The 12,500-nt window shown below is 41.8% G+C and overlaps 1 protein-coding gene across 1 annotated transcript in view; it reads right to left on the bottom strand.

The window, feature by feature from the left end:
- Positions 1-3,972: 3,972 nt before the first annotated feature.
- Positions 3,973-12,500, bottom strand: part of LOC138975645 (transcription intermediary factor 1-beta-like) — a 13,885-nt gene continuing 5,357 nt past the window's right edge. The window contains exons 2-5 of the mRNA XM_070348381.1: positions 8,630-9,303; positions 6,897-7,266; positions 5,485-5,663; positions 3,973-4,989 (exon numbers count right to left, since the gene is read on the bottom strand). Coding sequence (XP_070204482.1) covers positions 4,849-4,989; positions 5,485-5,663; positions 6,897-7,266; positions 8,630-9,295 — 1,356 coding nt within the window. The 5' untranslated portion in view covers positions 9,296-9,303 and the 3' untranslated portion in view covers positions 3,973-4,848. The remainder of the gene's footprint in view (positions 4,990-5,484; positions 5,664-6,896; positions 7,267-8,629; positions 9,304-12,500) is intronic.

Raw genomic sequence — 12,500 nt, 5'->3', positions numbered from 1 at the left:
CTTTCCCGTTCAGTTGTAAGTTACTACACTGCGCTGTCCACTGCGCTGAGCGTCTTCGGATATTCCCGGCGTTCTGTTACTGTTATTATTTTTAGAAGGTCAACGCAGTGTATAGTCAGACGGAGAGAGAGAAGCCTCACATAGAGAACAACTTTTGCCTTGAGTAGTAAGTATCTCCTTGTTTGACCAAATTAGCTCAATAGGTAAAAGGGTTGAACAATTCAAGGGAGTAAATTGTGCATGTCAGCATAACACATAAAGCTCAGTTCAAAACAATGAGTTATTTCCCTTAGACTGACTCTCTCTCTCTCTCTCTCTCTCTCTCTCTCTCTCTCTCTCGCACTCTCTCTCTCTCTCCGTCACTGTCTCTCAAAATAACCATCCACTAACTCAAGGATTTGTAAGCAACGACTGAGTAGCTGATCAGTAACATATGCCATATGCCGTGTGAAAAAGGACACCTAGCTAGGCTTATAAAGTCCGGCTTATGTTGGTAGTGACCCAAAACAGACAGAGAATATTGACGTACAACACACTTCAGTCGAAGCGTACAAAACAAAAGTGTGAAGCAAACAAAATACAGAAAGATATTCAGAACCCAAGTGTTAATCTCAATTTCTCAAGTCTATCTACATTCAGTGCAGTAGTCGCCGGTATGCATCAGATAGCTAATACTATCACAGCATGACCTATATTCAGTGTCTCTTTACTTCATACACCCAATGACACACACTGACAATGAATGTCACACGCACACACTGACAATGAATGTCCCTCGCACGCACTGACAAAATCAAGAAGAGTTCTCTGTTAAAAGTTCATTTTGTCTCATCTTTACCTCCGCGGTTCTCTCTGTCTGCAACATTTGGAACAGTCGAACCTGTCTATAACGACCACCAAAAGGACCAACCAAAACATGTTGCTTTATAGAGGTGGTCGCTTCGGAAAGGTAAAATATAGCTAATGGGAAGAACAAAATTTGGGGAGCCTTTGGGGCTGTCGTAACGTGGGTCACCAGGGCAGGTGCGACTGTATTTTGTTACGGCTTTGTTTAAGCTTGGACATTATTTCGTATTGAACTTTATTAATGCATAAACCTGAGAGCAGATATTACGAACCCCACACTGAACAACCAGTTTACACAATAAATACAGCGTTGTGTACAATTTTTACACTACGCTGTATTTATTGTGTAAACCGGTTGTTCGGTGTGGGGTTCGTAATATCTGCTCTCAGGTTTAACAGCTTCTCGGCACATACCTGTATCTGTTGATTTCTGCACAACACTACATTGAATGGAGAAATCTATTGTGGAAAGAGTTTCGTACGCTGAACAGATTCAGTGGGCGTTGCCGCGTCAGGTGTGTCATCAAGAACCGTAAGTAGTGTTTTTCTTTGCTAGAGTTACCTCAGCGTACTTTTGACTCCGTGCAAAGTGAAAGTAGAGCGATGGGAGGAGTTAGGTGGAAGGGTTGCAGCTGGACTGCATGGGATGGTTACTGACCTTGTAGGCGCGTTTGTGTTTGTGTGTGTGTGTGTGTGTGTGTGTGTGTGTGTATGTATGTGTGTGTGTGTGTGTTGTGTGTGTGTGTTGTGTGTGAGTGTGTGTGTGTTGTCAGTGTGCGTGTGTGTGTGTGTTTGTGTGTGTGTGTGTGTGTTGTGTGTGTGTGTGTGTGTTGTGTGTGTGTGTATGTATGTGTGTTGTGTGTGTGTGTTGTGTGTGTGTGTGTTGTGTGCGTGTGTGTGTGTTTGTGTGTGTGTGTGTGTTGTGTGTGTGTGGTGTGTGTGTGTGTGTGCGTGTGTGTGTGTGTGTGTGTGTTGCATGCTTTTATTACAGCCACAGACTGTAAAAACCTTGAGTTTCTTAACAGTGAATGTACGAGTCCGAATCATTCTCTTGTAACTGTTCGATAGGAGTTTAAACAAAAAGATTATGCATAAATAAATATCCTCAAATGTTCCGCATGCAAAGTGTTTGCAACATGACTTTGGGGTTTATGTACTTTATGTTTACTAGAAACAGAGGCGGAGGGGAGGGGAGGGTCACAAATTGACGTCTCGTGGAGGTGTACACTCTCCCATCCTCACAACGTTCCTTTTTTCCCGTCTACTCTCACTCTTACTCCGTTCTACTGAAGAGGAAATCACGCAACCAGTGGAGCATCTTGTCTCGGACCCCTGTCTAGAGAAATCTGAGGAGAAGCTTCTCCTTTCATACAGTATTGAAGGCCTTGAGTTTGTCGTAGAAGACAGCCCTGACCTCCTTTATTTTTATTTTTTTTCTTGAAAGGAGTTTTTAATGTATTGTGTCAGATAGGCGAGTTGATCCTCATTAATTCTATGTTGGCAATCGCCTGTCAGAGTTTTTGTGAGCACAATACCCGCTATACGGATTTACTCGTTTGACAGAGACTTTCTTCCACACCGCTAAGTCTGTCTGGGTATTGGTGAGCACGGCACCCGCTATTCGGACTTTGTCGTGTGACAGACTTTTCTTCCACACCATATAGCTTATAGCTGTCTGGGTATGAACACAGTACCCGCTATTCGGACTTTGTCGTGTGACAGACTTTTCTTCCACACCATATAGCTTATAGCTGTCTGGGTATGAACACAGTACCCGCTATTCGGACTTTGTCGTGTGACAGACTTTTCTTCCACACCATATAGCTTATAGCTGTCTGGGTATGAACACAGTACCCGCTATTCGGACTTTGTCGTGTGACAGACTTTTCTTCCACACCATATAGCTTATAGCTGTCTGGGTATGAGCACAGTACCCGCTATTCGGACTTTGTTGTGTGACAGACTTTTATTCCACACCATATAGCTTATAGCTGTCTGGGTATGAACACAGTACCCGCTATTCGGACTTTGTCGTGTGACAGACTTTTATTCCACACCATATAGCTTATAGCTGTCTGGGTATGAACACAGTACCCGCTATTCGGACTTTGTCGTGTGACAGACTTTTATTCCACACCATATAGCTTATAGCTGTCTGGGTATGAGCACAGTACCCGCAATTCAGACGTCGTCGTCTGACAGAGACATTTCTTCCACATCAGACTGTCGATGTCTCACGACGACAGAACCGGAGTTAGACCGACATAGCGTGGAAGAAAACTTTGACACACGACAAAAGTCCGAAAAGTCTGTTATAATCATTACAGGCCCGAAACCATTCCAAAAACACCATCGCCTTTTCACCAAAACAATACACATTCTTTTGCGCAAAAAAATCGACTTTTTGTCTTCTTCTTTTTAGTGTGGTAGTGTTTGCGTAGAAGAGAGAAGGCATCTGCAAACTACTGGAAAACTTTGAAAGACACAACAATGTTTCAAAAACAATAGTCCAAAATCTGAACGCTAACACACGCGCGCGCACGAACCCAAATTCAATTGTTAGCGCGAACAAACGCAAAAACTCGTGTAGGTCAGGTTGTCAGTTTCTTCAAAGATCACTCACGTTTTGCAGGACGTGTCTGTGTGTGATGCGTGATTGGATCTGTTTTCATTAGAAAAGGGCCCCGCCGTGCACGTAGTCTGCTTCCTGTCTTGAAAAGTAATAACGAATATCATATTGTACTTCGTTTGCTAATTAGGATAGTTGGTACTGAAGTATATCGGGGAACAGACACAGCGTTTCCCCATCGTCAATTCTTTGTGGACGACAAGAGAAAAAAGTTTGTTTTGTCTCACTTTGACCTATCTGTTGTAAGGTCACTTTTGGATTGGGGTCAATAGACGCGGTGCTTCACTCGGCTCTGTGTGCAGTCTGTCAAGCGTCTCTTTGAAGTACAGTGCTCTTGCTAACATCCAGGTTTATCACACACAAACACACACACACACACGCACACACACACACACACACACACACACACACACACAGGGCACACGCGCGCACAGACCCAAGGCAAAAATCCAGGACAATTCAGAACTATGAAAACACGTCAGAAATAAAGTCGGTCCTTTTTCTATTTTTGTAGCCCACAAAACGCCAATATAAAAAATAAAAATAAAAATCAAGTAGCAAAATCTACAACAGTTAAAAACAGCAGCTAACAAGCAAAGTCAGAATATGTTCTATTTTCTCCAAAATTGGAGAAAAAAAGTTATATGTATTGTGTTCAACAATCAAAAAGCACATTCTGCATTTCACAGGCATTACTATCAGTATACTGCAACTAATTTTATAACAGACAAGACGAGGTAAAACCAAATCACATAACCTGACTGGCTGCAACATAAGAAGTCAAAACAGCCCGACAAATACTTGGGGGTCAACTAGCAGAGAACATAATGTACACCAGAACTCAGAACACACAGATAAAGGGAGACAATTATTCTTGGTGGTGGCTGTTGTAAAATTCAGGAATAGTTGATCGCGCAAAAGAGTTTTGAGATCACGTTTTCCACGAGAAAAATGTATTTGATGATGACCATCTGGCTTTTTGAAACAATTAATGTCGTGCTGACCTTTTTACGTGACTGAAGCGTGTGTCCTGTCCTTGTTCCAAAGTGTGTTTAGCATCAGGATGTGTGATGTTCAGTGACGTTTTGTGCTAGTAGTAGGCTTCGTAAGAACAGTTCAGTTTTACTCTTATTTTCTCCATTTCACCCCTGGATTCAAGACACGGCTATATTGCAGAACATGGTATTATCAATGCCTCAGGTATTCCAAACATTAATTTGAATTATTCGGAGTTTTTTTCATTCGAACAATTATCAACTGGTGATAATAAATATTTACATCAATAGCATTGTTTTGAGCTGTAAGCTTATGTTCACTTGCACAACACACTGTGTTGAATCGTGCGGGGAGCGGTGGAGGGTGACGAAAGCCGGTCACAGCAGGTCCAGCTGATACTCACCATCATATCCCATACAGTGACAGTATTCACCTGCACCTTCCCACTCCACGTCCACCCAGCCCCTGCGTGTTGCTGCTAGTTGTGACGGGATGGCCGTCACTGTGCCTGTCAGGTCCTGCACACAGTACACACTGTTCACTGCTTGTCTGTCACTGTCAGAGTGTGTGTGTGTGCATGTGTGTACGTGTGTGTGTGTATGTATGTGTGTGTATGTGTGTGTGTGTGTGCGTGCATGCGTGCTTGTGTGTGTGTAAGTGTGTGTGTGTGTAAGTGTGTGTGTAAGTGTGTGTGTGTGTGTGTGTGTGTGTGTGTGTAGGGGTGTGTGTGTGTGTGTGTGTGTGCGTGCGTGTGTGTGTGTTCTGTTTTGAATCTGCTTCAGTGCGAAATTGCTTGTGTGCGGTTTTGCGTGTGTGTTTTTATAATTATAATTTTCTTTCGGAACCCAGATCATAACACACGTTACAGAACAGCTCGCAACAGTACGTAACACCTGATGCTCAAGCAGAATTTGAATATTCATAACATTAGCTTCATTTCAGTTACACTTGCGACCGAGCAACAGAGATGGTGCCAACTGTGTGTCAGACAGGAGAGGAACACGATGTCTTACCCCAGGGCCCACTGCCCATTTGACCCGGTCCCCAACTCTGAGAACTTTGGCCAGCTTCGCCCCTCTGGGTTTGTCTGCAGTCCGCCGTGTTGTCGCTGTTGTCGCTGTAGATGTGGCTGGTGCTGGCTGTGTTGGCTGCTGTACTGTTGTCGGTGTCGTGGTGGGCTTTGTGATTTGTCCTGTAAACAGATTTCAGTCATTAAAAAAGTGTCATATTATGTGTAAAGCTTCCCTTGCATATGTATATCCTGTAATTATCTAATGTAAAGTTCTCATTACAAAATAGGTTGTCCTTTAAAAAAAATTGTTTTTAAACAAGTCGCGTAAGGCGAAAATACAATATTTAGTCAAGTAGCTGCCATTTTTCAGCAAGACCGTATACTCGTAGCATCGTCAGTCCACCGCTCATGGCAAAGGCAGTGAAATTGACAAGAAGAGCGGGGTAGTAGTTGCGCTAAGAAGGATAGCACGTTTTTCTGTACCTCTCTTTGTTTTAACTTTCTGAGCGTGTTTTTAATCCAAACATATCATATCTATATGTTTTTGGAATCAGGAACCGACAAGGAATAAGATGAAAGTGTTTTTAAATTGATTTGGACAATTTAATTTTGATAATAATTTTTATATATTTAATTTTCAGAGCTTGTTTTTAATCCGAATATAACATATTTATATGTTTTTGGAATCAGCAAATGATGGAGAATAAGATAAACGTAAATTTGGATCGTTTTATAAATTTTTATTTTTTTTTACAATTTTCCGATTTTTAATGACCAAAGTCATTAATTAATTTTTAAGCCACCAAGCTGAAATGCAATACCGAACCCCGGGCTTCGTCGAAGAGTACTTGACCAAAATTTCAACCAATTTGGTTGAAAAATGAGGGCGTGACAGTGCCGCCTCAACTTTCACGAAAAGCCGGATATGACGTCATCAAAGACATTTATCAAAAAAATGAAAAAAACGTTCCGAGATTTCATACCCAGGAACTCTCATGTCAAATTTCATAAAGATCGGTCCTGTAGTTTAGTCTGAATCGCTCTACACACACACACACACACACACACGCACGCACACACACACATACGCACATACACCACGACCCTCGTTTCGATTCCCCCTCGATGTTAAAATATTTAGTCAAAACTTGACTAAATATAAAAAGAAGAGAAGGCCATCTTGTAGATCATCGCATCGGTTATAAGCACTTTTACGACAAGAGTAAGATTCACTTTTCTCGTCAATTGTTGTACTGCATACCAAACGGCTTTAAACAGGCAAAACATACCCCACCATTAAACTACAATATGACAGTAGCTATTCTTCACAATAACGCCGTAAAATCATTCGTGGCTTATTATTGGCTAAAATTAAAAGGAAATGACTTAATGTTTGCAGAAAGTCTGCCGTACCAAGAGAGGCGATGTCAGCCTTCAGTTGATCCAGTTTCTGCAAGTTGAAGGTCAAGTCTGCGGCCTCTATTTTGCGTGTCGTTCCGGTCTTTGACTCCAGGTCGTTGAGGCGTGACGTCAGACTGTTCACCATCCCCAGCAGAGCCCCTCCAGACGCTGACTGCACCAGCTTTCTTACGCTGGCTGCGTTCAGTGCTAGGGCCGCCCGCAATTTCTCCGGCTCCGCCAGTGACGTCTTGGTGGCGTCTTCCTCGGCCTGTACGAGCGTGTTGACCTCCTGACGTCGCTTATTCACCCACTGCTCAAGGTCATCGAACGTGTCCTTAGCCTTTCTTCGAATGGAGGGGAACATGTCCTTGACCTCTTTGATCTGAACGCACATGAAATCGAATTACTCTTGTATCTTTAAAAGTAGTTTTAAAACATGAATCCTGCACATATCTAGAGTGCCTTTAGTTTTGAGGATAAATGTTAGTGCCCTTGTCGATAATGAAATTGATGAACGATGCAATATACATTCACCACACTAACAGCTGTCGCTAAGATCATATTAGTTAACTCGAAAACGATGAAAAGTATAGTTGTGCTTAAGGTGAAGCAAATAAAGTCATTATACAGCTCATCTTTACATTCCTTTCACTTATAACTAAAACAGAATTAAAAATACCAAACAAAATGAAGAAAGAGCCTTTAAACGAGCATTAGGGGAAGGGCCCCTAATATGGACCACTTTTTGTTTATTGCTGATAACTAGCTTGTTTTCGTGCAAAGAAGTTTCATTTTGTGTTTGGTAGTCCTTCTCTCTTAGGTTAACCGTTAGGCCTAATTAGAGTAAAATAGCTTTGATACACAGTCAGCAAAAATTAAATACAGAAAAAATCACAAAGGGTCCATATTAGGAGTCTGGGCGCCTAATATGGACGAGTGAAGCGGCCTTCACGAATCACTGTAAAAAGCCCCCTATATTTCAAAATAACATGATACAACTTAGTGTACAAGTCAGCCTAATTAAAAATATGCTCTAGATTTATCTGTTTCGGGTTGATGAGAGCATTATTTGAAGCACACCAGGAAACTAAAGAAGCTTATCAAAAACAGAGTGAAAATAAGTGAAATTATCAACTTCCACGAAAAGAAGACTTTTCGTTGCATTTTTTTTTAAATCTCAAAGGCTAGTTATAGGTTATTACCAGCAAGCTTCTTAATGAATTAATGAAAATAGCCTTTAGCTTTTATTTTCTTCGATTTGTTGAAGGTGGTCCATATTAGGGGACTCGCACATACTTTGAGATTTTGCTATTATTTTTTGTTTGCAGTAGAAACTCGGGGTCAACACTGCTAAAATGTAACAAATACGGTTTTAGCTGTCATATATAGCCATTTCTGTTGGATAAAAGCTTTGGCTGTAGACAGAAACGAGTCCGTTTTAGGCGGCAAATTTAGAGTGAACGCTGCCAAAAGTGAAAAAAGAGAAAAAGCCTAACGGTTTTGAGATTTGTGTTTCTGCAACTGTTTTGACATGTGCAAGTTATCCAAAGAGGGTGAATACAGCGAATAAAACTTTTTTGAGCGCTCTAGCGCCGTTAGTTGGTGGTGGTCCATATTAGGAGCCGGTCCATATTAGGAGCCCTTCCCCTACCTTTTGTTTAAAATAATCACATATTATATGCACAAAGAAATCAAGCTAAACAAACATGTCACGGAAGAAAACAATCAAGTCTAAAACTCCGAACCTGTGCTGCCAGTGCTGTCTCCATAGCCCGCAGTCTCTGTGCCTGTTGTTCCAGTTCTCTTCTCTTCTCTGTCGCCACGTCTGTGATGGCCTTCACCTCTGCACAGCTGCGATGATTGGTTGTCGCACACAACATGCAAATTAGCTCTCGGTGGGTGGAGCAATATACTTCAGCTGGCCTATCATCGTGCACGTTACATGTTGCGCGGTTAATCTCAGCCAATCGTTGAGGACTGAGTTTGTTCAAGTCTTCAATGACGTGTTTCCTGGTTCCCGGTACCTTCTTATGAGTCTTGACGCAATCTTCACAGACCTTGACGTCACACTGCAGGCAGAATGACGTGGCAGCAGTGTTGTCCTCACAGATCATACAGACGTGCTTACCGCTGAGCGTGTTGTGACTGTCCACTAGAGCCATAGTGGCCAGGTCAGTGGGCAGGTCATTGACCAAGGTGTCAAGGTCACGCTGACCTCGGGAGGTGGAGGGCAGGATGGGGGCCCTGCAGAGCGGACAGCCTCCCTTGACCCCTGCCTTGTGCAGCCACGACACGACGCACTTTTTGCACACCAGGTGTGTACACGGCAGTATCTTTGGCTCTTGATAGCCGTCATGGCAGACAGGGCATTCAGGTAGCTCACTGCTGCTGGCGACTGAAGCGGCGGCCATGATGACTTCTGTGAACACACAAACACACACATACACCCAAACACACACACACACACACACACACACACAAACACACTGAGATACTACATTGCACATGTGTGTGTGTGTGTGTGTGTGTGTGTTTGTGTGTTTGTGTGTGTGTGTGTGTGTCTGTGTGTGTCTGTGAGAGAGAGAGAGAGAGTGAGTGTGTGTGTGTGTGTGTGTGTGTAGGCTATGTGTGTGTTTGTGTGTGTGGTGGAGGACACGGACAGACGGACAGACAGAGTGCAACTGAGAGAAACTTCTGTCACCAATAGTCAGTATCTCTTACTTGGACCGAACAAGCGGAACAGTTTTTGAAAAAGTCAAGGGTGTGTATTATGCACATCATGCACCCCCCCCCCCCCCTCTCTATGACTCGATCTGTTTCAGTCTCTCTGTCCCTGTCTGTGTCCCCCTCTCTCTCTCTCTCTCTCTCTCTCTCTCTCTCTCTCTCTCTCTCTCTCTCTCTCTCTCTCTCTCTCTCTCTCTCTCTCTCTCTGAGAGACAGCAGGAAACAGTATCTTCAATTTGATAGTTGTGTCATAGTCATCTGCTGAAAGGACAGACCAAGTTGTGCACCGTTTTGAAGAAGAGTGTGTGAGTGACGTTTTCAAGGACTGTGCCTATTGCTTCATTCATGATTTTCGTGCTACTGCTAGCCTAAGGAAGCAGAAAACAGTATTTTCCATATGACACAGATGTAATTTTCTTCTGCTTGGGACTAAAAAGGACTTTCCAAGTTTCTCTTTCACCTCATCATAGACTGAGTGCCTGAACGAAGAGAATTATATCTGTTGCTACCTCCCGTTTGACGTGCCTTCTGACGTATTAGTACTTCGTTTTTAGTTGCGGTTTCTTTTAAATTCCATTATATAAACGGTGTCATTACTATTTTTATTTTCATTATATTTTCTTCAGATTTTCTTGTGCATTTCTTCTTTTGTATATTTTAGTAATTGTCTGACTGACATATATGATTAACTGTCGCAATGCATGGCCCACAAAAGAGGGCATGCGAATTGGACACCTAAACATAAATCATGCAATTAATAAGTTAGCAGACATCTCGTCAATCCTTTATAACTCTGGTAAACCTTTTCATATTTTTGGATTGTCAGAGTCTAGGCTGTCGAGTAAAGTAGCAGACTCTGAGCTCACAATCCCGGGTTATGTCACTTTACGCAGAGATGCACAGACACACACAGAAACTGGAGTGTTACTTTATATCAGTGATTCCATAACTTTTACACGCCTTACCCACCTAGAGCAACACCCTGTTGAATCAGTGTGGATAGAAGTAAAATTAAAAAGAGCCCCAGCGATACAACTTGGTTTCTGCTACAGGAACCCATCTGAACGAGTGAACTGGAGGGATAATCTCTCTTCTATGTTAGACGCAGTTTTACTCGAGGGAAAAGAAACAGTAATCCTTGGTGATTTTAACATTGATTTACTTAAACCAAATAAGGTATGGTTGGATATATTTGAATGTTATAATTTAAATCAGGTTGTGCAAACCCCCACAAGGGTAACAAACACTTCAAAAACGCTTATTGACCATGTATACGTATCTCATTTACACCATATAGCTGAAGTTTGTGTTCCAATACACGGCTGCAGTGACCATTACCCCGTGTGTGTCACCTGGTCCCGTAAAGGTGTAAAAGTCCCTCACGCTGGTCACAAAACAATAACATATCGTTCGTTTTCAAAATTTAATGAGGAAGATTTTCTTGAGGATTTGTTGCACTCCCCACTTGAAAATGTTTATAATTTGACTGATCCGGACGAAGCTTTTGGATATTGGCATGATGCTTTTTTTAAAGGTTTGTAACAAACACGCTCCATTAAAAACCCAGAGGGTAAAGCATAAATTGAAACCAAAATGGTTTGATCAAGAATTGCAAGAGGCAGCTGATTATCGCGATATTTTGAAAAAAAAAGAGGGCTGGAAAATGAGTATAGAGATCAGAGAAACAAAGTTACATCTATGAAGCGATGGAAAAAGAAAAAGTATTTTTCAGGAACTTACACTATCAAAACAAAATTCTAAGTCAATGTGGAAGGCAATAAATGAGTTAACAAATAAACAATCAACATCCAAATGCTCTGTCGTTAAAGACATATCCTCCGAGGAATTGAATAAACATTTTTCTAACATAGCTGAGAAAGTCGTTCCAGAGGACAAAACTCACTTAAATGATTTGAAGGTTCTGACAGATTTTTTGGAATCTAAAAATATAATGTCGCAATTAAACATTCCATGTATTACTGTAACAGAAGTATGTAATGCACTCATGCACCTCAAGCAAACAGGAACCCGTGGAATTGACGGTCTGGACGGGAAGATTCTTAAATTAGCAGCCCCTGTACTTGCTGATTCTTTAACTTACCTGTATAATCTCTGTATAGACAAGTGTTATTGTCCAGTTGTGTTAAAGCAGGCTAAAGTTATTCCACTTTTTAAGTCAGGGGCTAAAACAGAACCCTCCAATTACAGGCCAATATCTATTTTATCGGTTTTATCAAAGCCGTTGGAACAACATATCAACAAGTTTATTCTGTCACATTTTAACGAAAATGCTTTATTTCACCCAAATCAGTCCGGGTTCAGAACTCACCATTCATGCCACACAGCACTTGTTTCTTTAGTTGATCAGTGGTTGAGCAAGATCAACGAAGACAAATTATGTGCTGCTCTCTTCGTTGACTTTGCTAAAGCATTTGATGTGATTCATCATGGCCTACTTCTTTGGAAACTCGCGCTGTACGGCCTTAGAAATGATACAATATCGTTAATCAAGTCTTTTGTTTCTGATCGAGTACAAGCTGTGTGCGCCAACGGCTCTATGTCTAGCATGCAGTCGGTAGGTTATGGCATTCCTCAGGGATCTGTACTCGGCCCTCTTCTCTTTACGATTTACATTAATGACCTTCCCCTACACATAAGCAGTAACTGTGAACTCTTCGCTGATGATACCACTATTCACAATTCCCACTCAAATGTGAAGGTATTGTCAAAACAACTTCAAGAAAGTGTTAACGAGCTTTTAGCGTGGACCGAATTAAACCACATGGCTCTTAATCCAGACAAAACGAAAAGCATGCTTATTACCACCAGACAAAAACGCCAAAACTTAAAATCTAAACTTCCACCTTTAACGATTGATAATCACATTGTTGA

Source organism: Littorina saxatilis, linkage group LG9 (genome assembly GCF_037325665.1).
Source record: "Littorina saxatilis isolate snail1 linkage group LG9, US_GU_Lsax_2.0, whole genome shotgun sequence".
Classification (NCBI taxonomy): Eukaryota; Metazoa; Mollusca; class Gastropoda; order Littorinimorpha; family Littorinidae; genus Littorina; species Littorina saxatilis.
This window is presented reverse-complemented; position numbering and strand designations above follow the sequence as displayed.